Below are 26,132 nucleotides of genomic sequence, written 5' to 3'. Positions count from 1 at the left end.
GTGGATAATGATCCTAAAATCATACCTGAGACCTTTATTTATACTATTTCTGATGGACTTTTACTTTTCATTGGCTTATAATGATGACTCAATCACACTTTAATCTGCATTAGGGGCTTAATAAAACATTACCACTAATAATCTAACCATATTGTTAGATCATATTGGGCACGAACTAAGTGTTCGACCTAGGTGGTCGTCCTGGAAAGGATAACCTTGGTGGACGGCCTAGGAGGACGACCTGGGTAGACAGTCTGGAAGGACGACCTGGGTGGACGACCTCAAAAAAATGACCTAGATAGTACTTGGTCCCTAAGATAGACAATATTGTATATATCAATGTGACAGATCGTATAGTGATTCTAAAGGGAGAAAATGTGTATTTTTCTCTATAAAATGCTACTATTTGGTATTTTAGAGATTATATATATTAAAGAAAAAAAATGTGTATTTTTTTCTATAAGATACTACTATTTGATACTTTAGAGATTATATATATTAAAGAAAAAAATACACATTTTCTCTATAAGATACTACTATTTGGTAATTTAAAAATTATAGATGACCTTGATTCTTTATTTCCACGAAAGATTAATCTTCAGTGTTATGGATCTAATTCACAATCCACACTTTCATTCCCTTTAACTAAATATTTTATCATCTCTTGATAAATTTAAGATAAAAAAACATACATTATTGTTAGAAAGGGACCTCGTATTTGCATTAATAGTTTATATAGATATAAGTTTTATTATTATGTTAAATTCATCAAACAGTCATTATCAAAAAGTTGTTAATCATTAACTCAATTATTACTTATTCTTTATTATCAATTTATTTATATTTTTTTATCCTTTTAATTTACAAGTCTCATGCCTCATAAGATATAAAACCTAAAAAAAAAAAAACAAAATCTTGATAAAAATCAGAAATGAGGGTTATATATATATATATATATATATATATATATATATATATATATATATATATATATATATATATATATATAGATTATGTGAATAAGAGCAAATATTAATAAAAGGAAAAAGTGAGAAAATATAGCAATGGAGAGAGAGAGAGAGAAACATTTATTAAAGTAAGACTCCCTTGCTGTCCATTGATTCTTTTATTATCATGAGAAGCATTTGACATTTTCTAATTTTTATGCTCTTTTTATTAAAAATAGCAAATAAATAAAGAAATATTAACAAACATGATGGATCAGTTAATACATTTTTATTACTAGCATGATAAGTTCTAACAAGAAGTTAGACAGCAAAATTGTATATTATTTTAACTAATACGAGACAGATAATTCATTTTGTTTTATTCATATAAATATTGTAACAAGTTATTTAAACTAAAAGGGACGAATGAATTACCAGCAAGCAGCACATGAATTTCACTTATTTAAGTTTTGGGGTCCTCTCACACACATATCACAATTCGTGGTTTAGAAAAAACCAAAACGACAAAAGATAATTGCAGAATATTGACACGAGTACCATTATTGACCACTCGTTTTGTCTGCAGACAAATAAATCTGTATATGCTACATAATTTATTTTGTAAAGGAAAATCAGAAACATAATCATTGACTTAGCAGGGGTAAGCCATAATACATTTTTTTAATATATAATCTTTTTGTCAGGTACCTTAGAATTCAATAAAATTAATTGAAAATCAAGGAAAAATTACTTAATGAAAGTAAGATACTCGTAAAGATTTAATTTTTAGTAAATTTAAACCAACAATACAGAAAGTAGTGAAGAAAATGTGGTATTTGTCTTGTAAATAACATGTTTTTAACTGTCAAAAAAACCCTTTGTTTTATTTGTTAAAGTGGGTAGACTGTTAGTTGATAGAGTTTGTTTAGAAGGAAGATTATTGCAGTTTAATGTTCCATTATTGTGGTTGAAAGTATTAACAGCTGAAGTTATAAGATTGGAGAATGAATAAATATGGAAATGAGGTATTAACAGAAAAAGTTTTGACAGAGAGAAATTATGGTGATTTTGAGTTCTGAAGAATATGAGGGAGTGATGATTAGCTATCAGTACCAACCACTAACCCCACAACAACCACCAAGCATTAATCTTCAAAAGCAAGGTACTAATATCTCTCTTGCTTCACTTTCATCTTCCTTGCTTGCCTTCCTGTTCACATTTCTCTCCTGCTGAATTTTGCAGCCATTGTTGCTCCAAGCCTTGGATCTCACTTAACCAAAGTCTATGAATGGCAAAGAGTGGATCTTGCACTCGGATATGGCCATCTTTTGTCAGGCTATGTCTTCTGAATCTTGTATTGAATTTCAAAACCACAGCATTGGCTGATGACACTGGAACTGTTGCTGCTACAACAGAAAACACCTGCAAGAACACAAATTATCAAACTTTCCTCCCTCCACCGTACCAGAATATCTCCCACATGATATGCACACCTGTATGGCATACCTTTGAATTGAGGGTAAGTTCAATTTTGTTGTTGTCTTGTGGGTTATAGTTCTACTACCCTTTCTACCCATTCACGTATTCTTTTTTCTCTTGATTTGTTGAAACTAATTCACTCGGATTTAGTTCAGATTGTCCTCATTTGTTATGAAAGCACAGAACTTTTGTACATTATGAGCTGTTGTTTCTCAGACAACCAAGCCAAATCTAAAGTCTAGCTTAAAATTTTGTTGTTAGTTTGTGGATGACCAGGTTGTTGTTATTTTTTCAAAATAAGTTCATTATGATGTTGATATCTCAGTTAGGCTAGGCTGATACATACTCCAAAGTAATCTATCATTTTATTTGAGGTAGATTGTTGTTCGTTTTGAATCTAATAAGTTTAGTAATGATGTTTTATTTCAGTACATTATGAATGGTGATACCACAACTATGATAGTATCTGCTCCCTACACTATAGGGTGGGTAGGAATTGGATTTTCCAGAGATGGCATGATGGTTGGTTCCAGTGCAATGGTTGGATGGATTAGTAAACATGGTCATGGAAAAATAAAGCAATTTTACCTACGAGGAAGGAGGCAATCAGAAGTGATAATAGACAAAGGGGAACTTCCCCTCAATAATGTCCCTCCAGCTGTGGCCACTAATGGGGCTGAAATTCATTTGGCATTTCAGTTGCAGACCACAACCCCATTTCAGAAACAGCCAATTTTGTTGGCCTTTGGCAGTAAATATCCACAGAACCACCACCTCTCAAACCATGAAGACAAAACAGCAATTGTGTTTGATTTCTCTGCAGGTCTGGCTGGACTCATTTATCTATTACTGTTAACAGTAGTTTAAGTAGATATGTCATTTTATAGTTTGTTGCACATAGTGACATTTGTTTCCTTCCAATTCCAAATAGGATTCTTCTCAGATCCTTCTACATAAATCTCATTTCACTGAACCACATAATAGAATACTATATATATTTCAACTCAAAATTACCACATTCAGCAGTTGAAGCAGAAAAGTATTTTATCTGAAGGATCTAAACTGGTGTCTTTTTTATATATATATAACTCTGCATGATGAAGAATGGCATTCTGTGATGTTTGAGTCCAGAAACTTGATAAACTATACTTTGACAGGTTCTACGGGTCCTGTATCCCATGAATTGACTCAGATGAGAACGAAACATGGAATTTTGGGCATAATAGGGTGGGGTCTGATCCTGCCTGTAGGGGCAATTATTGCTAGATATTTCAGGCACAAGGATCCCTTATGGCTCTATCTCCATGCAATCATTCAGTTTGTGGGATTCACATTTGGGCTTAGTACAGTCATTCTTGGATTACAACTCTATTCCAAAATGCATGCCCATATACAAGCTCACAGAGGTATAGGCATCTTTGCCCTTGTACTGAGTATTCTTCAGGTTTGTCTCTGATCCATATCTAACCTTGTCTAGATAATTTTCTATATAAATTATGATAGCAAAAGGAATTAACAAAAATAAGTTAATTAACTTTTGGAGAATCTAAAATGCAAAAGCTTATATTTTTAAAAAGTTTATCCAAACTGAACCCTGATATGTCCAGTCTTTTTATATAGCACTCTGAGAAGTACAATTTTAACTAACTTTAAAGATAAATTCAGATATTTGCATTGATCTTAAGACCAAAGAAGGATGCCAAGATCCGAAAAATTTGGAATTTGTACCACAGTTGGTTTGGAAGGTTGGCACTCGTATTTGCGGCCATTAACATAGTGCTGGGAATGCAAGCTGCTGGGGCAGGAAGTGATTGGAAGATAGGCTATGGGTTCCTTTTTGGTATTATGGTTACTGCAGCGATTGTTCTTGAAGTATTAGCTTATTTGAAAAGATCAGAGATGCGTTCTCTACCTCCTAACTTCCAAATAGACCCTGTTGGAGGATCTACATTTCCAAGTAATCAAGTCCTTTCTTTCCTTTTTCTTCCATCGTTTTATATAATCTGTTTAGTGAAAATGGTGCTGAAAAAACAGAACTTTTAGTTCTATCTACTGACTATGTTATACCACTTTTATGGAGCAGGGGGAATGTGATTGCTACTAGTTTTACACTTCCACAAACGTTGTCAGTTGTTCCATTTAAAGCAGCCATACATTTGAATTCTTTTTGGCATGTTCCTTGTTGCCATTTCTGGTTGTGCTTTTCCTGATGTACATATTGGGGGAAATGCATACATAACCAGCTACGAGTTTGCCAAATTGGACAATCCCTGTTTGGTATTCTCACTCAATTTCACCAGACTGAAGTCTTTCTGTTTTCTTATTCATTCTTCGTCGGATTTCTTTTGAAGATTGTCAAGAATGTAAATGACGATTCATAAGAGCTTTCTATTTACAGTTAGATTTTATAATTCGTAGCATTTTTTTCTTCTGGAAATATATGTATTGGAATATAAGAATCATATTTTGTTCTTTATTGAATCACAAAAGGTCACATTCATTAATACACTCTTCAAGAGATATGTTCCGAAAAATGATTTAACTTGAAAGGAACTTACAGAGTTCATTGCATTACCAGCTGTATTACAATTTGCTAATGATTTTAAATGTAGTTCGGTGATTCTCTTACCCTTTACCTTGATATGAACTTGTGCGCTGAATGCCCGTTTTAAAGATTGACAGCTTTTATAAATGAAAACAAACTTATAATTTAAAGGTTATTTATTCCATTATGAAAAAAAAATAATTAAAACCAAAATTTTCTTGTATTCTTGAAGACCCTTTTGATTCTTAAAACAAAGCATAATAATTAATTGGTAATTTTATCGTACGTATAAGGGGTGTAAAGCAATATCAGGTATACGTACTACATACCCACGTGCACACGTAAAGTTACAAAACTAAACATGCTTTAGTCTTTCGTTTTCATTGACGTTTGACAATTCCCACGTCTCTTTAATAATCTGTTTCCACAAAAAGCCTTATTTAAAATAATTATATTTAATCTTTAAAAGGAATGCCACACTCGGTTTATAAAAAGCACTTCAACAAACAATAAAACACAAACTTTTTTATATTAAATAAGGCTTATTGTAGACAAAATATATTACTATTCCACATAAAAGTTACTGAGGGTATTAGGAAGGCAGCGGTTAACTTGAAAACAAAGATACTGACAGGAACACTAAACTAAAGAATAGAGCTAAAGTTTTCACTCACGTAGTTAAATAATGATCTTCATTATTATGATGTATTAGTGTTCCATCACACGATTTCAGTTGTAATAATTCAATACGAACGTCAATCAACATAAAAGAACCGCTATTACCTAACAAAATATCAAGAAATTAAGAAAGAATATACAATTGAACAAAATTAATTATCAAAAACCAAAGGCAATGTTGTAACAAAAAAATAATAATTAGAACGATCCATCAGTCCCGTAATTCATTATATCAAAATTGTCTAACTACAGAAAACCAAAATTTCACCTTGAAGGTGCCTCACCCTTAAACTGACTCCGACGAACGTGAGCAAGATTATTAGCATGAATGCTCTCTCCAAGGACAACTTCATATCTAAGCAAAAATAGTGGGTTTCAGTGCATTATGGAAATAAAAAAACTGTGATTTCTGGGGAAAAGGAATGAATAAAATAGCTCAATTTGTTGGCAGTGAGATAGTACCGTTTATTGATGAAGAAATGCCTTCAGCCTTCATCCCAAAGAGAGACAGGTATCTGCAATATTTCATGAATTTGAATGATTCAGCGAGTCAATTATGATTTCTAAGGTCAAAAGGATTTACGGTTTCTTCAAATAGAAAGATATGGAAGTGAACCTACCCAGAAACCTCGCAAATGATAGTGAAGATATAAAACTGAAGCTGATACTGCAGGGTATTTTGTAGTTGAATACCAGAAATCGTCGAAATACCACAGAAATCAAGAGGTCTTCTTTATCCACGATAGTTCTGATAAATTTCATCAGTAACAACATAGAACTGTGCATCAAGCGGTAGCAGTACAATCTTTACTAGACGAGAGATTGATAGACTTGGAAGCATGACTTCCTCTAACTACGCGGTTATAAATAACCTTAAATGACTGTGAGCCATTAGGTCGAGTAAGCAAACTTATTGGCATTCTCAGAGTCTGCTTTCGATTTCTTCTCCCCCGAATCAAAATGCTGAAGGTTTTCTCGCTATCCATGTTTGTTTCACTACTGCCAGAGTTGCCATTTGAACCAATGTTTTGATTTTGTTTGTTCCCAGAATTTTCACTCCCATGTAAATTCGTATCACCATTTTCTTGTAGGCTTTCTGAACCAGTTCTCACTGCTTCATCTTCACTTGTGTCTGATGTCAAAGTTTTTGCCAATTGATTAGAATCACCAATATTATCAATGTCTTCAGGAAGAACCGACGGTGAACTTGGACTTTCAGAACCATGACACAGAACTTGTGACTCTGAAATGGGATCCGGGATTGGTTCAACAATAGGTAAAGGAAGAGGAAATTCCACGGGATGACAACCAGGCCAAACAGCACCGGGACCAAACTTAGATACTGTAGGGTTCATATTACATTGCCATGTAAAATGATTCGCATGAAAGGCACTGCTAGTGACCGGAAAATTGCAAGGTGGCACTGGTTGAGGTTGAGTATAAGGAGGATACATAAATGGCAGTGGTTGCATCATGTTTGGTGTAGTTGGAGGCGATGGATATGCATGGTGAGGAGAGGAGCACATGGGAGCAACTGCGGGTAGCACAGTAGCAGGTCCAGGATGAACATTCATGTTTACTGGCCAGGGGCCAATTGCAGGAATCGCACTAGGACCAGAAGTAAGAGTCATATTCATGGCAATCGGTGGAGCACGTGCAATGGCAGGAGATGGGTTGAATGGAGCTGCAGATGCAGACAGTTTCTTATACGGGATGCTCCCAGTGTGACTCTGATTTGATGATGATACATTGACCCTTAAATCCTCGCCACCTTGGGAAATGGGATTTGTACTATCACTAGGTTCCAAACTGCCAGATGAATTACTTGCATTGAGTTCTTTTTTGGAAGAATCCACGTGATCATCAACTGCCTGAATCAATACGCTATCATCGATTGCTCCTTGAGCTTCAACCTCTCCTAATTTCCCCTCAGCACTCATACAATCATCTTGCACAGCATCAAGTAACTGAGTTTCCTCTTTCCTCTCAGTAGTAACTCCAATATCATCCTGTGAATCATCAACAGAATCTGAAACAGAATTATTATTCTTCTCTTTATTCATATCATTTGCCTCAGCCGGGGTCGGATTAGCATCCCTATTAGCTTCAATATCTTCCTCTTCAGCTTTTCCACTATCATGTTCACTGCTAACAGAAATCTCACTTGGAGGATTATAGACCTGGAACTTGGAAATTGTCCCTGGAGGAGCTAACGCCACTTCCTTGTATGAAGGAGACTTTCCAAGACTAACTATAGAATTCTTAACTGGATTAGCATCAATTGGATCAGGTTCTGAAAGAGAAGTAAACAGCTTGTCACCTGTTTCTAACGTCTCATTTGCACTAGCCTTGGATGTTGAGGGTATGGATTTGACCCTGTATGTAACAGCTTTAACTACTTTCCTTCCAAATTTAGGGCCTTGGGTGATGTTTACTGTATGATCATCCGTATAACCTCCATGGGAAATTGTCCTCTTCTTCATGAAATAATACCTACTATTTGGACTGGCATTCCTTACAAAAGGAGATTCTGTGCCAACTTCCACATTCTTTTGATAACTATAAACTTTGCCAAGTGTCGCCCTTCTCTGCTTCAGTCTCCGGCCATATGAGCCAGTTGATCTTGGTCTTTGAACTGGTTGCCATCCATCTTCTCCTTCAGCATGTGCTTCTGACAAGATTTCTTCATAACTTTGTGGCTTTTCATCTGGTATTTGTTTTAAAATAGTATGTTCTGAATCAGGTCCAGAGTTGCTTTCCTGCTCAGAATCGGCACTACCTTCTGCTACAGGTATTTGTACCTCTTCATCTGAAGCCTCTTTAGGAATTTCTTTTGAAGACTCATCAAAACTTGGCATGCCAAGGTTAAGGTAGGACGTCGCTCTCACCTGCCAAATGTAAAAATATTAATTACTTGGAAAAGGATAAATTGACACCCAGAAATAAGTGACTAAAAGTAGGAACAAACAAAAATAAGCTAAAAAATAATAAATAAAGCTACATAGGAGGGTGTTGTTGGGGTGTTTGAAAAAATTAGAGGTATATGTATCTCCACTCTAATTATATACCCAAGTGTGTGTCCATGTATATTTATACCTATATCCGTCAATTTGGCTTCCTAACATGGTTTCATCCTGATCTACGACGTGGGTTGAGTCAAGAAAAACTCAGTCAAAAAAAATATCTCATAAAAAAAGGTTTACAAAACTAATGTATCTACAAAAGTCCTCTGACTTAGGATCAATCTATAGAATATTTGTTTAAAAAAAATGTTCATTTTAAATATAAGAAAAAATGTAATTAATCTTAATTTATTGCAAATCTAAATATTATAATTTTTAAAAATGATCAAATTACATTTGATAGACCAAAGTTATTGCCAAAAAATCCATACAAGTTTTCTAAAAGTAATTTTTTTTTATTAAAATACTTAATTCATCGCCACATAAAACAGTTTAACACTTAACAATCTGAAACCATATTTCAGTTGAAGAAAGTTGGATTCTACCTTCTTCCATTTTATTTTATTTTTTGCAAAAAAATGTTCAAAAACAATTTTCGAAAAATATTGTTTACTGAAAATGTTATTTATTTATTTATTAAATACATATTAGAAAAAGTAATAATAACTCACTTAGACCCTCTTTAAAAAAAATAAATATTAATAACATTGACATATAAATAATTAAGAAAATAATCAAATTATGATTATAAATATTGAGAAATTTTAAAGAAAAAAACGAGACCTTAAAATTCCGTCTAGCATTATGTTTCATATATTTCCAATTATGAGATTAATAATAATAAGTACAGTAAGTTATTTATAATTCAAAAAACTATTATTATTTTTTTATAATAATAATAATAATAAATAATAATAATGTTGTTTAAATTTATTACTCATACTATGTCGTTGATCAAAATAGAATTTTATTTGTTTGAATTTATTCGAAAAATTTATGATTAGATTATTCATATTGGGTATATCAACTAAAATCTACTTGTAGATAATTTTCACATCAAAATTGAATTATGATTTATTTTAATAAGTTAAAAGTTGATGATTAATATTAAATTAAATATTTAAAAAATATAAGCTTTAAATTTGACTCTCTTTTTAAAAAATAAGAATATTAAAAAGATTATACGAAGAAATTCATTTTTACTTTAATTATCAAATTAGATAAGTTCATAGAAATTTGAGTTCTTAAATAGTTTGCGTTTTTCAAAGTTGTTTTAGTGGGACTAAACTCACCTTAATTCTAATCCTAACTCACTTCATCCTAATTCTAACTCACTTGAGAAGGAACTTTAGAAGTTGAAGCTTTCTTTTGACCTCTCACTTGAGGAGTTTTCTAAGATAGAACTTTTTTAAAAGTGAGTTAGAACTGACCCATATCATGGGTCAAATTGACACTATTTATATCACATAAGATGTGAATGTATGGAAAAAGAGAGCAGAACTGGCCCATTCTCACAATAATGTAAAGTCCAACCGTTCCAAGTCAAGAAAATTTCCTTATCTAGGTCTCATTTCCCAGACCTATATAAGGAAATTTCTTTACTCTATCACCCAATTATTTCTTTATCATCTTATAATAGACTGGATTCGTCTTGAAGATCATTCCATATTCGGTTGATTTTACATTTTATAATAGTATGGAGAAAATATGAAAATAGAGAACATGATTTCACTGGACCTTTGTCACAATTTATAAGTTATATGTTTAGGAACAACAGTTCTCTAGTTTTAACGGGGGTCATCCTTCTTCAAAATAGAAGAAGTAAGCTAGATTTGTAACCATACTTAGAAATTATTTTATGTATTGCATATTATTAAAGGCCTGTTTGTATCAGTTTCTCCAAAAAATATCTATAGGAGAGAAAAATATAAAGAAGAAAATAAATAAAATTGACTTCTTCATAATTTAAAATTATAGCTTACACATAAGTTAAATAAAAAGTTAGATAATTTCTGTGAGAGAGCTACAAATTAGCTTGTGCATAAAGCTAAATTTAACTTATGGAAAGGTCAATTTCCTTATTTTCTTCTAACTTTTCTATGTTATAAGTTCTTAAAACTTAGTCCAAACCCCAATTCTTGACTACCATATTTGGCTTTGCCAACAAAAACAATGTCACTTTTTGTTCATCGTTATTTTTCAAAACAACTGTGCAGCTGACCAGATTTATGACTAAAGATTGTTCGCATGGCTGCCTGCTTCTAACAAATTAAAGCCAAAATAATGCTTGAATAATGGGAGATCTAATGACCCAGATGACAAAAACTTTTATTTACTTGATCATACCGTTTAAGAATATTTCTCAAAAGTCAATCTATAATAAAATACCCTTGAGAGGGACAAGTCCAACAAAGGCAACCAACAATTTTATAAATCCTCAAATTTTACTAGCCAAACATTTGTAACTATATCAAAGGAGATATATAAGACGACTGGTGGAAGCAGTAATCAATAATCAGACAACTCTTAGTAGCTGCTTCCCCTAGATCTCAAACTAATGAATTCAATTTATAAAAGACAGTAAATGTAGCCAAGCAGCATACCTTTGTTATCTGGCTCCTTCTCTTTGTTGCTGCATCTCTCCCTTTAGCATCATGATCAGGATTAATATAGTCAAGCAAATCTGACACACTGACACATTCAATAAAAATAAAAGGAAATCATTAAAAAATGTGTAAAATGTATGATATGAATTCCTGAATATGTACAAACATATCAATATTTTTCTTATTGAAAGTACGAATATTGACAAGAAAATAGGATAATATGTCACTCTGTGAACCATAGACATTTAGAGACATAAAATACTTGTATCTGCTAAAGGCTCGTGACTCTATTCTTCTCCCACACACAGATTAAATTTTTTCCTGTTGCAGTTTCCATGTTTGTACAGTGTCATCTATATTTTCTTATGCTTCTCAGCATTGTTGCTTTAAAATATGAGAAGACCAAGACTATAGGCAAAGTACAGAAAACAGTTCTTTATAAGTCAACCAAATAGAGCAGTTCCTAGAAGCTATAAGAATACCCAGAGACAACTGTATCAAAGACAGTCATGAACAGAAACCTCAGAGGATACCTTATATACTTAAATTACAAAGCACAATTTTGAATACGACAACATCAGAGTTGCACAATAAAAGGCGAAATAAAATATGCATGATCGAAGAACTTCCTGATGCAGAAATTAGCCAATGAAGTCTCAGAACCACACTGCTAAGATTAATTCTACCGTACTGTACCTCAAATGGCCTTTGCTAGCTATTGATGCATCAGGCTTCCGAGTACCATTTCGAGCAGCTTCTTGCTGTTCGAAAGCCTTGGACTCAAAATACTCCAGCCAAGCCGCAGCATCCTGTCAAATTTATCACAAAACTAGAGATTACCCGTACAGTTATAATTCCTCATTCCTTTTTTTAAGAAAAAGAGACTATTAACACATGGTAATAACACAGAGCACCATTACATATAACCATAACGATGTTGCAAACCATTTAATACTGTTCCGCAACACCCAGTGAAACTTTAATCTACCAACTATAATTACAAAGTCGTGTTCTAGTATGTTTTTCATTGCCTTATATTCAAAGCCAACGACTATTTTCAGTACATAGAATATACTAAATGTGTATACCTGCGTTCGCAAGTCATCAGGACCAAGTTTTGACCTCAGAATTTGCAAAGTTGTTTGCTCATGCTGCACGCTCAATGGATATGCTTCCATCAATGAAAGTGCTATTGCTATTGCATGGTAACTTGCAGCTGTCTGCAGACAATTAACATCCAAGAAAAGATGCAAGAGTTATAACACAGACAACAAGTTGTTTCATCAAACAAATAGTACAATCCAATCGGTTGTTATTATTTTAGCAACCTCAGGATATGATTATGAGCTTTATATGAACCCAATCATTACAATAATTATAACACACTGAAAATATCATCCTTTAAAATTAAATCAAATGAACAATTTTTATCCAACTAACTTGATGACAAATTTTAAAATAATCTTCCAAGTAACCTCTCTATTTATAAAGCTGTAGCACATTATTTCATATGGATCTCATTGTTGATAGTTTCTTGATATGAAAAATGAAGAGAATTTACATACAACATTTTTCATGAAAAAAAAATACAAAATAAACTAACTTCATAATTTGGAAAACCCAGAAATAAGATGAATAAAATAACCTGAATATGATCTGCGCCAAGTAATCTTTGGTTGCACTTTAAAGCTTTGTGAAGATATCTGAGAGCGACATGTACATTTCCCAGACCTTCTTCCATCATAGCCACATTAATGTAAGTAGCAGCAGTGTTTGGATGAGATGGGCCACATGTTAGATGCAGAAGATATAAAGCACGCTTTACATACCTGAATGTTGATCCAATTAACAAAAAGCTAAATGAGAAGAAAAATTAAAATTAACTAATTAGTATTTCAAATTCACAACTTATCTTTCCCTATTTATGGCGATCAATACATAAATTTCTGCTAAGGATTAAAAAAGAAAACCTAGATTCCCACAAGATAGAATACAAATTCGTAAACTGTATTTCTCTCTTGATAAATTCTGTTTTCAAATTAAAAAAGTGAGTTTGTATAATATTAATTCAAAACCAAATTACACTCACGAAGATTTGAATATCACTATATTGCACAAGAGCAAAACATACTTCAGAGCCAGCTCTGTGTGCTGTAGTCTGTAATAGAAAACAGCAAGATCCCCATAGCTCTTCATGGTATCAGGATGATCCAGACCTAACTCTCTCTCATTGATATCCAAAGCTTTTTGTTGATATATTGTAGCCTGTGATTTAGGTAAACAACTTGATGAATAGAAATCAAACCCTGAAACTTTAGTAAATCAAATGGAGATTTGAGGTGCAAATAAACAGTGGCTAAAATATTTAATCAATATGTCTATTGCATAAAGCAATAACAAACCAGCCTTATCCGAATTGATGGTGTCAATTACACGGACCAAACAATGCCATTATTGACCATTAAGGAACTATTAATGACCAAATTTTACATGAATCAATTTTTAGTCAGCTCTTTTTAAAGATTTCACCTTATGTTTGCTATGAACTTTACTAGCCCTCTACTTTAATTGGATTATTTCCATTTGATAAAATGTCAACAAAATACGATTTTTTTCTAGATGACTATAATTTACGTGGACATTGGTTTCTGATTGAACAATCTCTACCAATACCAAAACATAAACAAGACGAGCAAGACCTGATTGAAGTCTCCAGTATGATATAAAACTACAGCAAGGAGGCTGTATGCTCCGGCTGTCATTCGATGGTAGGGACCACAAACTGCTACTAGCTTAGCAAGAGCCTGTCACCAATGAATAATAGCAGATGTAACACAACAATTAAGGAATGAAAGCCTTTTATTGACTGTGGAAAACATTGTTAACTGTTTGAATATTTCCAAACAAAGGGTTCTGGATGCAGATACCTTTGTGCCATAGGTAACGGCGTCCTCAAGCTTTCCCTTGTCTAAAGCAGTCTTGGATGACTCTAGGAGCTGCCTTCCATCTGCAGATGAGCATGCAGCTTGCTGCAAAGACTCAGCATGAACATTACGCATAAAGTTTGGATCTATTCAATCAACAATAATCTAGAAATCTATAATTGGCATGTCTTATTTGTTACCTTGTGAACAGGGACCAAGCTAACAATGTCAGATTTGTGGAAGGGAATAGAAGAATCCATATCAAAATCCCGTGGAACAAGCTCAATTCCCACCTAACATACAAAGTGTAATAAGAAACAAATCAATAATCAACTACTGTGTCAAATTATCATTATAATAAACCCAATACTGACTTAAGTAGATCCGTCTTGTGTATCTTTTTTTTTTTTTTATCAGCGTCATGTGTAGTACCTATATGTAAATTTATTGGGAATAATGCATAGTCATATACAACTTGTACAAGAAAATATATTCTTTTCCTACCAAAAAAAAGGAGAAAACATATAAGCAGTTCACAAAAAAATTTCAATTTGACATTCTTTGCAGTTGAAGTGATAAATCATATGAACCACTTCATGAGTAAGTGAATGCAATTATGTTGACAAGGTCACCCATAAAGCATATAAATATGTAAAATTTTCAACCACGGTACTTGAGGATAATTCAACTTCACTGAAAAGGTTAAACTGAAACACGTTCTTCCATAAAAGTGAACAATGCATATATTCAAGCAGGAATCCAGTTCATAGAATCTAGTGAAGTAAAATCCCAGAAAATAGGAAATAGAAAACATACAAATGCATGACTTTATGACACCAAAACTTATAGTGCAAGAGTAAGGTAGAACAGGAACTTTGGATTGTATTGACTAATTCTAGATTTCATTACCTTGTGACACAAGCCACGTAAAATTGCAAATTTCCTCACATCTTTGTAATTCAACCTGTGAAGATCCCAATCAAATCGCTTTTTCAAAAATACCTCTAGCCATTTCCACACCAAGGGATGAACTTCATGTGATTTATTTGAATCTCTGTTTCCAGGAACACCGAGCAGAAAATTCAAAGCACCAGCAATTGATGAAGCCATTTTCTCCTTGTTAACAGAAGAAATTACTGCACGCAGGATGTGCTTAAAAGCTCGAACTATCATTTCATGAATACAAAGCGACTGCACATGTGAAAGCTTTTCTGAAAGCTTGACCTGTAAACAAATATAAAACGCATATCAGACAAAAAAACATAACATAAATGATTCTAAACCTGAGACACAAAATCCCTGTCAAAACCTTCTAAAAAGATGTGCGGCAAAGTTGAGAAGTAAAAGAAAAAAACTTCAATGCAAATAGAAAGAGAAAGCAATCTAACTTGTTAAAAAATGACTGGTGTCAACACACATTGTCTCTAAAGTCATATTTTCAGAAGTGACACTAGGATAGGCATATTGTTGAAACTCTAAAGTTGAATGTCACAAATTCAGAGGGCGATAGGAGACAAATTCGAAGCAAAGAGGACAGTTAGGAGAGAAATGGATTCCCACTACCGATGTTTAGAGATGAATAACATAAATAAGTTTAGAGCACTCACAACATGTCCAAGAGAACGCATTCGTAGGCCCCTAGTATGCATAAAATCAGTTAGAGTGCGTCCATCAACTGGTGAGAGTTCTAATGAGCCAAAATCTGCTACCTGTATTCCACAATTACGATGAAAATAAAATCACCAGAGTTGTCTTAACTGAAAGCCCTGTAAACAGGCAACCAAATAAAATTTTATACTTACCAATTTTGGGAGTGCAACGTCTTTGTAATATTTTTGAGATAAGTCAATCAAATCATGCATAGACTGTTAATGACAAGAGATGATTAGGTTCAGACACTATCACTTGTAATAAAACTTAAAAATACCTCGTTATAACCATAAGGCTTACCTTGCAGTGAAGTCCAGTTCCCGATTCTTTAAATCGGGTAAAAGCTTCCTCAGATAACATCCTTTTCAGAACAAGCTCATTCTCAGCTTCTGTAGTTTCATGTTGCGACTCAATTGAGGGCAATGGAGGGCTTTTAGACTCCCGACTAAATTTTGGATATTCAGATGCAGAAGTAGTATTGCTTGAATCAGATTTCTTTTTATAATTCTTTAGGGCTTTAAGGGGTTTCCCAAGACCCTCAACCTTCATCTCATTCTTAGCCTTCTCCAAGGATGGTTTCTTATCTTTTTCTGTATTATTATTTTGGTCTTGCAAATGTTGCATCCAGCAAGCTCCAAGTTCCCATCTTACAAAATAGTCCATACCAGGTTCTTCCTCCTCAAGCTTTGCAAGACTTTCTTTAATCAGCTTCTCTACAAAAGAATGAGAAGCACCAATCTCTTCACTCTCAAACGTTTGTATCTGAACCATTGGTTTATTGTTTTCTGGTGGAGTTGTGTTGTGAAGAAGTAATCTCAGACTGCAAGGCACAATGACAATGTCAGGCGATGAAAAACAATTTGATCAACCAAATGAAGTTGAACAGCAGCTATAAAATAAATAAGAACCTCTAGTAATTCATTCAAAGTTTAAAAAAAAAATAACTTCGAAGCTAGAAGCAAAACTTAGATGGTCAAAATCTTCTAGGATTACGGGTCACACTAACGGAATGAAAAAAGAAAAAAACAATTAATACATATCCATAAGTAATGCTAGATCAAAACTTCATCAGAAGAAACAAAGACACTCTCCGCGAAAATTCTTGCTAAGAAACAATGCCAGACCATGGCGAAATTTTATTCAAAAACATTATTCTCAAAAGTTTATCTAGCCTTTAAGTAGATTATCCGGGAAAATGGAACAATCATATTATTGGAGAGTGGGAGAGGATGGGAGAGTACACAACAAGCTGATATTAATATTATGTAAAGTTGTAAACTGGTGAAAATGTATAATGTGGAAGGGTAACGACACCTGTTAATATTGAGTGCATTGGCCCCACCCTCTGGCTGATCAAACAATTCAATAGTTTGTTGCGATGGAGAGTCAACATTTTCCCTAACTCCAACCTCAACTTTCACAACGACCACATAACCACAGTATCTTACATTAACGACACCTAAAGTGGTAATATCCTGCACATAAAAAATGCGAAGCATTAGTCCCTTCCATGAAAAGCAGCAGTCCTAAATGGCATTAATCTTAACTATATAAAAGTAGCATACATGGGCAGCAGTATTTTCATCCGCAGTGATGCCTTTCAGTAGATTTCGCTCTATTAGATCCTTTTGATTTACTCCAGTAGCTTCAACTCCATCAATTTTAGTATCAATCTTAGAGCTGGCAACAGAACCATTTTCCAAGACCTTGAGGCTCAAGTCACCTACTCTCTCAGTGTAAACAATATTATTTTCTACAACGGAGCAACTAAAATTGGGCTCTTCCATAACATGTTTAACAGCCCTTATTGCTCTGAAAATAGAAACATCAACAAACAGGCTGTGCAGAAGAAATGCTTTTCTATCACGAACTTGTCTTTCTTCTGCTGTCTTGCAAGGCATAGACGCAATTAATGAAAACTCGTTGGCCCAAGGAACCAAATCATACTTTCCGTCTTTTGCGAGACTACCACCATTCCCTCCCCATGTTTCATCCTCCACAGGAAGAGGAGGAAAAGATGAGGGTGACTGTGCAGCAACCGGAGGAACAAGCCACGTGTTGGCTCTGAAGCCATATGGGAGATTCCCAAACTGAAGACACGAAAATGGGGCGAGAGCACAAATAAATACAATGTTTATGACAATGAATCACATGGATGAACAGAAGTCAAACATTTTTTTGTCTCTTTTCGGTAGTTATCAAGTTTTTGTAATTTAAAAGCTGAAAAGAAACAAAAAAGTTTTCCAATACCTTGTTACGCTCTGAAAATGCCTTCAAGAGATCATCGAAAGCCTGAAATTAAGAATAAAATTGCAAGCTTTAGCAAGTTATGACTTATGCTAGCGTAAATAACGTTAAACATATAGTACCATCAATAGGACTGTTGAAAATGGGAACTTAAAACTTCATCTTATTACACATCTGAGTTTATCCCCCCATACTTCATTGAATAGCAATTTCTAATTATACAATAAACTATGAGAAACATGCATTAAACATACTAGTGTCTATTATTGGCTGGAATCAGAAAATTGTGTGGGGTGTCATTTTTTGTTTAATGATTTCACTCGTGATTTTGTAATTTTTAATAAATTTAACTAATAACGAAATGTATTTACACAGAATTTGTTGCTGTCATTCATCTTAAACTAATACCAAGTTTCCTATACTAACCTAAATTTTCCTCAAAACTGGTGTTGTAACAGGTAACATATTACGATCGTGTACCAGGGTAAAAAAATAGATTTAGCTAAGAAAAACCATACCAAAATTGTAAACAATTAAATAAATAAATATGAAATCATTTATCATTTAATTACATAAACATAACACTAAGAAACTAGAGGTGATATTATATATGGCAGCTGAAAAATAACCTAGCCAGGTTCATTCAAAGGCTCACGTTAAAGAAAGAAATGGTAACAACGAACTCTTTTGGACACATTCTCTTGTATTGATTGAAATTTATTGAAAATCACAAAAATTTGTAAGCCTCACTTCTTAGTCAATGAGCTCACTAATGATTATGTATTATTATTAGCACCTATCTTATTATTAAAAAGAGTGTAATATTAAATTTATCTTATTATATATATATATATATATATATATTCTTTCTATCTGATCTCATTGATACATATAATTTATGTTACTGGTGTAGCTTAACACATGCTTGGAGTTTTTAGAAAAGTAATTTTTTATCTTTTAAAAGTCAATAAAAAATTTCTTCCCAATAAATTTAGCCAAACAATGAATACAAAAGTCTAAAAAATATTTATAATATATTATCCCTTTATTAACTAATTTGTACATGAATAAAAGTTGTATACTCTTATAGAATTTATTTTGTTTACTATTATCTTTTAATTTAACGTTTCTCTTATTTTCATTTCAGAAAATTTAAATTAGGAAAAAAAAATTATCATACATGCTAGGTATGCTTTGAAGAGAAGGAAATACCTACTAACAAACTTCCTTTTGTACAAATAAAAAAATTGACAGATTAAAAAATACAAATAATATTTCTAAGTTAATTATTTGTAGTTCTCTTAAGTTTGACTATGTGTGAATTTGGTCTCTTGAATTTATAAAGTCAATTAAATCTCTTTAATTTGAAAATTAAGTAAAATTGATCTTTCATTGTTTTTCCTCTGCGTAAAACCTTTAAAAAATTTCGAATATATGGCAAATTTGATCCCAAAAATTGTAAGAAAAAAAATAAAGATGTCATATATTTAAGGATCAAAATGAAAAAAATGAGTTAATTCATGGACTTATATGAAACACTAAAAAATAGTCAAGACTTTTTCAAAAGTTTCCTAGTTTCAAGAGCTAACATGACTGCTAGATACAATTTTAAAGACTAAATTGATCATTTACTCTATCGATTTTGTACTCAATTTCAATAAATTAAATTTTTTTTATAAAAATTGCTCAAAATATTAACTTCACCAAAAAAAAACAAAGTTCTCAACTTTTATCTAATTCAATCTGAATTTTTCATATTATATAAACTCTTCAAAACTTCATTAAAAATTTTCATTTTAAAATTATTTCATATCATTTTTTTAAACTCTAAAATATTTAGATAGAAAATAAAAATTAAATAATTTTACATAGAAAAAAAATTAAAACTATGCAAAACTAATTGATAAAAATCTTAATAGTAAACAACACATGTTGTACAAACTAAAATAAATAAATAAATACGTACTTAAATATACTTTTCAAACTCTAAATCATATTTATACTTCAAGATTAAGCACAAAATAATTAGGCCAAACTAATATAATTTTAGAATTTGACCACTTAAGGTGTTTTTAGCAATTTTTAACATCATAATTGTTAATTTCCATGCATTTTACTGGTGTGTTAAATTAATAACAGCAGGATTATATGTTTGTAATAGAAGTTCAATAAAAACATCATTTTGTTATCTGTTTTTTTACACAAAGAAGAAGAACAAAAACATCTTTATTTTTTTTATGATATGATAGCACATAGTTAAATATTTACTGTGGGTTAATAAACTATGATGATAAAATGAACCTTAAAACTCGAGTGATATAATTCACGATAATGATTATAGCTTGATACTAAAATATAAATAAAATCTATAATTCTAAATCCTAAAACATAGGAAGCAAAAATTTAATTGTACATTTTATCGTTTTATAAACTTTACTTTCGTATTTTTTTTAACTTTGGATGGTATATTAAATATGTAACACGTCACAAAAATAACGCTTAAAAATGAAATGACATCATTTTATTTGTTCTTTCTTTTTTTAACTCTTTTCATCACACAACAGTGCGGACATTTAATTGACAGAGGATTTAGTTAATCAGTATAATATACAATCATTTTTACCGATATATATATATATATATATATATATATATATANAGAGAGAGAGAGAGAGAGAGAGAGAGAGAGAGAGAGGAATGGGACACGTTGGCTTACAGTATCGAAAGCTCTGCTAAGCTGTCTCAACAAATCAACCAGATTATGGCACAGAATCCGCTGCTTCCCAACGCTGTAGAAACCCTTTCTGCAAGCCTCAACGTGCACCACTTTCCCGTTGCACACCTTCACCTGCACCACAACACACAAAAGCTAATCAAATACCGTTCCCCTCACACGCCACACCAAAACAATCAAACAAAATCCTCACATCCAGCGAGAACAGATAATCCTCCTCCGATATCTCCTCCACACGCCGCCTCGAACCTTTCTTCACATCTGCATGCATCGATCGGTTCACAAATTCCATCATCCGCCACAGTAATGCAATTAATCACAGAAGAGTGCGAAAGAAAGAGAACGAGTTAAGAGTAGCACATTGTATAGGTGCGGTGAGGTGCGAAAGAGAGAAAAACTCGTAGAAGTTCTCCAGCTTAGGGCACGAGTGGCTTATCTCGCCGTCCACGTCCGCAACCGTCACCGCCGCATCTTTCGCCGGCGGGATCTCAGACTTGCCGGACTTCGTGACAGTGCCGGCCGCGTTCTTCGGTGGCGGAGGCGGCGACGGACCAAAGCTCGTGGTGCAGGCAACGATGTCAAGGAGTCTTCGCACGTGCTCCACTGATCTTTCTTCATTGTATTCCTCTACACGTGAAAATTTTGGAAACAGAAGATGAGGATCGAGATGAATGCAACGACGTCGTGGTTAATATTTCAAATAAAAGGAAACGATAATAATAGCAATAATAATAAAAAATAATAAAAATTAACAATTATGTACCTTCAACTAAAGTCAGGAGGCAGGGCTTCAGTGCGGACACGTCCACCATGTCCTTAAGACGTGGCCCTCTTACCTGTATTTAAAAAATAGTTTCGTAAACGAAACTTAATATAAGTAAAAAAAAAAAAAAAAAAGTAATATCTAACGCAATTCCTCGTAGTTCCCTAAGTAGGTGACGTAATTTAATTTTCATTTATAAAATTATTCCCAATATGAATTTTAACGAAATTATTATAAAATTGAGCATTTTTAGTTGGTTAACAATTCATGACGGAATCTCAGTATATTTTAATTAATGTTAGTTATACTTAATTACAATTTAATTTACCTCAAATGAGTATGCTTTAATTTTAAAATTCAGGTAAATTTCTTGAATCATGACATTATTTTATCATCTAAAATTTTATATTTCTCAAAAAATATATTTTTTTATTATTTTACGTAAATTACGGATGATGCCATTCAATTCTGAGAAAAAGAATGTTACATCCTTAGACTCCAAAAAGTAGATGAATTCATTTTCAACTACTTTTTTAAACAATTTTTTTTTAATATTTAAGTATCATTTATATATTATTACGTAATTGGTCTAAAATTATTTCACAATTAATAATAATAATCATAAACATCACCATGAATAATCATAAAATAACACCACCATGAACCAATCATAAAATAACACGTAAATGATATTCAAATATAAAAAATTTGTTTAAATATCATTCATTATCTTTTTCAATTGCATAACCATTTATAAACCCAGTAAACTTGACGGTACTTCTATCTAAAAATAATGTATAATTCATTATTTCTTTTATTAAAAAGTGTGTCATATTATTCATTTTTTGATTTCTGAATTGAATTTGTCACCTAACATTACTTGGTCGATTTCCAATTTGAATTTCTTTTTTTTTTCACCTAATATACGAAGCTACCGGTTTCGTTTTTGTTTGTATGTTACATAGTCGATGATGGTTGTTTTCTATTGGTACTATGTCTAACGTTTGTGCAAGAAAAATCAAACATGTTGACATTCATAGGGTATTATTCCCAGAAACTGGCTTAGGATTCAAAATGCTTAAAGAGTTCACGCAACTATATATATATATATATATATAGTTCCAAATGGGTACAAAAGAAATGTTGAATAATTAAAATTATTAATTCTGAATTCTTAATTTTGATTACCTCATGTGACAGGGAAAAATTTGTGATATAACATGTGTCCGTATTCACTGATAAAAGCCGACGAACATCTATAATTCTGTCTGTTGATATTCCCTGTTTCAAAATTTTAAAAAATAAATAAACAAGCTATTTAAATTTGTATTTGCATCATAACAAAAACAGTAAAAGAAAGTCAGAAAAATTAATTTAAAGTACATTGAAAATTGTTTATAATGAAAAAAATGACACAGCTCTATATGTGATAAATAAAAATAAGCCATTAATATGAAGCACATGTTGAGAGACAGAACTACTGGTTAATGCCAAGGCACACGACAGAGTGCAAAAGAAAAGGTAACTGATTAAGAATTTTCAAATGCAAAAGTGAGATATAATGGCTGGCACATATAGGGACATCTTATAAATATAATAATATTTATACTTATAATAACAACAACAACAATGATAATATCATTAATCTACAAGATAAAGTGCAGCACTAAGAAGAACAATCTAGTGAAGACACTTATGAGAAACATAACAGAACACACACACAAGTTGTTGAAGAAAACCAGTCAATGCACAAAAACATAACAGACTAGTAAATTATTAAGCTTTTTTTTTTTTTTCTTTATTTCATTCTCCAAGTAAACAAAACAAACCTTGAGAACATGAGTTTCATCTAGAAGCTTCACTGTGATGTCTATGACAACTGGGAGAACTGCAAAAACATCATCAGAAAGAAAGAACATTCAAATTATGTCTTTCCTAGCTCTCAGATATGTTTTATCTCTGTCTGCATGAACTCTCTTTTATGAAAGCTCCATTACAAGAAGAAAAAAGACAATAAAAAGATAAAATAAGTTGAACTTGTTAACAGAATAAGAAGATAATATAAATTAAATTAAACTTGTTCATGAGCAGGTAGATAAAAAGATAAGAAAGGTTAAAAACTGAATTGAGCTTTTCTTCAAAATCAGCTTATCCGTTTCAGTAAAGGTTAAAAAGCAGAGTCATTTTGAATTTAGAATATAAAGCTGTGTAAGGGAGTGTTTTTAGATGGTTTCTGTGTTGAAAAAATTTGAAATTTCATTCGGGTAGAGAATTTGGTTACCCTTTTCTTCCTTCTTTTTCTTCTCACCCTTGGCCTTTGCGCGACTGTTTCTTGGTGCCATTTTGCAGTTCTTTGAAATCGAAAACAATATAAATTCTGGCACCAAGCAGACACAGAAGCAGAGGTTAGGCTATTCACACAATAGATTACTAAAATCATCTGCAACAAATATATTTATATATTATCCATCATCAGCAAAGAAAGTCGTTGCTGCAGAGGTGTGAAATGAATAGTGATATGAGAGCAGCAAAAGAATTACCAAAGCAAAAGAGATGGTTTTATTGTAGGAATGGATAACAGGGGAAGAAAGAGAGATAGATATAGAGAGAGAGAGAGTGAGAGAGAGAGAAAGACTTAATGCATTGTGAGGTTGATATTTATATATAAGTGAAAGTATGAAATAGATGGGTGGTGGAAATATTGAACTACAAACTGAAAAAAATAGTTATGCAGAGAGGGTTTGGATTGGAGGTTTGAACCAGTAGAAGGAGGAAAATTGATAGAGGAAGAGAAATGGCAGAGAGAAGCAGAGATATAGATGAGAGGTTTGTATGATAAGAAAAGAAGGGCTGAGATTCAACAGTCAGAATGTTAGATAATTTGGCATTTTATGGCACTGGGCTTATGCAGATTACAGATTATTAATTACCAATTTTTCTTTTTTCTTATTAAAATTATCAATTTGCTTTGTGGGTATTTCTTGAAATTTAAGAAAATTAATTGGAGAATAATGTAGAAAATGGGTTTTTCTTTTGGAAACAGTAGCTGCAGTGCAGTGTAGCATTTGGTGGAGGTGAAGAAGAAGGGGACCACAGAAGGATTGGGTTGAAAGGTAAACCTAATTTGCCTGGTGAATTTTTTCGCAAAAGATTTTTGGTAAGTGTTACAAGAGTACAGTAAAAAAATTATTTACATAAATAATTAATTTATGTGATTTAAAAAAAAAAACTCATGTTTTTTTTTTCTTAGAATGTTATGATCAAAATATTATTTCAGAAATTTGAAAGTCGGTTTCACTCTTACTATGATTTTTTATTTTTATTTTTTGTCAGATTATTCACATTCATGTTCTTTATAGCTTCCGGATAAGGTGGGATACAGGGGGAAAAAACTGATGAGTGTGTATGCATCATTGTCCTATCAATACTAAATAAAGATGTTTATCTGTACAAATTTTAATTTTAATATAGTTGATTTTTTAAAATATTAAAACTAATTTTTGAATAATAAATAAGAACTCTTATTAGAATAACAAATATTAACATATGATAATATAAATAAGAACTTATAATAACATGGAATACTATATATCGATCTCTAATTTTATTATAAAAATAAGAGTTAAATATGTTTTTAATCTCTGTACTTTAGAATAATTTTGGTTTTAGTCCATCTTCAAACTAAAGTATAATTTAGTCTTTTAATTTTAGAAAACTCTGGTTTTAGTTTCTTTTATCAAATTCTTTTAACTTTATAATAACAATCCAAATACTATAATAAAATGTGTTTAAAACAACAAATAAAGTTAAAAAAATTTGATAAAAAAGATTAAAACAAGAGTTTTCTAAAATTGAAGAACTAAATTATACTTTAGTTTGAAAATGGACTAAAACCAAAATCACCCTAAAGTATAGGGACTAAAAATATATTTAATCCTAAAAATATTTGTGAATAATGAAACTTGAATAATGTCGTGAATTCACATCTTAAAAAGGTTGGTATGATAAACAAGATAAGAGTTACTTAATCAATGATAAAATTCTAAAAATAGTTTAAACTAGGCATAACATAGGCAATCTAAGCTCACTCTAGTAAAACTCAAAAAAAAAAATAATATAAAGAAATACTACTCATGATGAATGATGGAATATTAGTGCAAACATAAGTATTGTATATAATTAAGACATCTCTTCGAAAAACATTTATTACTTTTAGAGATTTTTTTTTCAAAAAATTTTAAAGATCACTTTAATTGATAATTAAAAAGATATAATTATTTCGTACCATTTATTTGCATATAAAAAGAGTGTTTACATTTTGATAAAAAATAAATAAATCTTATTAATTTCGTATGAAAATTATATGTTAAAGATGTATTTAATTTAAATATGTTATTTTGATATCAAAATTAGCCAACATCTACAAATTAAATGAATATAGTAACATATATACTCATAAAATTATTTAAGATAATACAAGTATTTTTGTATATATAAAGCAAAAGAAACTAAAAATATCAATATAACCTCTAACAGTAATCTTCACAATAAAATATAATGTTAGATGGGAGAAACTTTGGTCTCAGAGCACATGCT

At 31.9% G+C, this 26,132-nt stretch overlaps 2 protein-coding genes across 3 annotated transcripts; one reads left to right on the top strand and one right to left on the bottom strand.

Annotated features, from left to right (window-relative positions):
• The first annotated feature begins 1,934 nt into the window (after positions 1-1,934).
• Positions 1,935-4,764, top strand: LOC106754954 (cytochrome b561 and DOMON domain-containing protein At3g61750). Of its 2 annotated transcripts, XM_014637025.2 has the most exons (6): positions 1,935-2,109; positions 2,190-2,466; positions 2,856-3,249; positions 3,584-3,870; positions 4,092-4,383; positions 4,510-4,764. In XM_014637025.2, the coding sequence occupies exons 2-6, from the start codon at positions 2,236-2,238 to the stop codon at positions 4,518-4,520; spliced, it is 1,215 nt and encodes a 404-aa protein (XP_014492511.1). In that variant the 5' UTR covers positions 1,935-2,109; positions 2,190-2,235; the 3' UTR covers positions 4,521-4,764. The 2 variants fall into 2 exon arrangements, with proteins under 2 accessions (XP_014492511.1, XP_014492512.1); XM_014637026.2 differs by lacking the exons at positions 1,935-2,109; positions 4,510-4,764 and having other exon boundaries at positions 2,117-2,466; positions 3,584-3,832; positions 4,092-4,321.
• Positions 4,765-5,649: 885 nt separating this feature from the next.
• On the bottom strand, positions 5,650-24,396 carry LOC106754953 (protein TSS). Its single transcript, XM_014637023.2, has 26 exons — positions 24,077-24,396; positions 23,818-23,913; positions 23,366-23,424; positions 22,725-22,817; positions 21,537-21,609; positions 21,134-21,400; positions 20,967-21,034; positions 20,756-20,887; positions 18,043-18,084; positions 17,358-17,882; positions 17,107-17,267; positions 16,093-16,612; positions 15,945-16,007; positions 15,750-15,851; positions 15,052-15,366; positions 14,343-14,435; positions 14,146-14,247; positions 13,918-14,022; positions 13,350-13,483; positions 12,864-13,047; positions 12,307-12,438; positions 11,915-12,027; positions 11,216-11,303; positions 6,270-8,537; positions 6,112-6,164; positions 5,650-6,004 (listed from the first exon to the last, which is right to left on the bottom strand). The coding sequence occupies exons 2-24, from the start codon at positions 23,876-23,878 to the stop codon at positions 6,435-6,437; spliced, it is 5,535 nt and encodes a 1,844-aa protein (XP_014492509.1). The 5' UTR covers positions 23,879-23,913; positions 24,077-24,396; the 3' UTR covers positions 5,650-6,004; positions 6,112-6,164; positions 6,270-6,434.
• Between the last annotated feature and the right edge of the window lie 1,736 nt (positions 24,397-26,132).

The sequence above is a fragment of the Vigna radiata genome, unplaced genomic scaffold (genome assembly GCF_000741045.1).
Source record: "Vigna radiata var. radiata cultivar VC1973A unplaced genomic scaffold, Vradiata_ver6 scaffold_307, whole genome shotgun sequence".
In the NCBI taxonomy this organism is placed as follows: Eukaryota; Viridiplantae; Streptophyta; class Magnoliopsida; order Fabales; family Fabaceae; genus Vigna; species Vigna radiata.
The sequence above is the reverse complement of the archived record's forward strand: the minus strand, read 5'-3'. Positions and strand labels throughout refer to the sequence as shown.

Coding starts and splice junctions, on each gene's coding strand:
- LOC106754954 (XM_014637025.2), top strand. CDS start 2,236: ATGGCAAAGAGTGGATCTTGCACTCGGATATGGCCATCTTTTGTCAGG. Junction 2,467..2,855: donor GGCATACCTTTGAATTGAGG/GTAAGTTCAATT, acceptor GTTTTATTTCAG/TACATTATGAATGGTGATAC. Junction 3,250..3,583: donor TGTGTTTGATTTCTCTGCAG/GTCTGGCTGGAC, acceptor ATACTTTGACAG/GTTCTACGGGTCCTGTATCC.
- LOC106754953 (XM_014637023.2), bottom strand. CDS start 23,878: ATGGCACCAAGAAACAGTCGCGCAAAGGCCAAGGGTGAGAAGAAAAAG. Junction 21,035..21,133: donor CCTCACCGCACCTATACAAT/GTGCTACTCTTA, acceptor CGATGCATGCAG/ATGTGAAGAAAGGTTCGAGG. Junction 16,613..17,106: donor AATGCACTCAATATTAACAG/GTGTCGTTACCC, acceptor TGTGCCTTGCAG/TCTGAGATTACTTCTTCACA.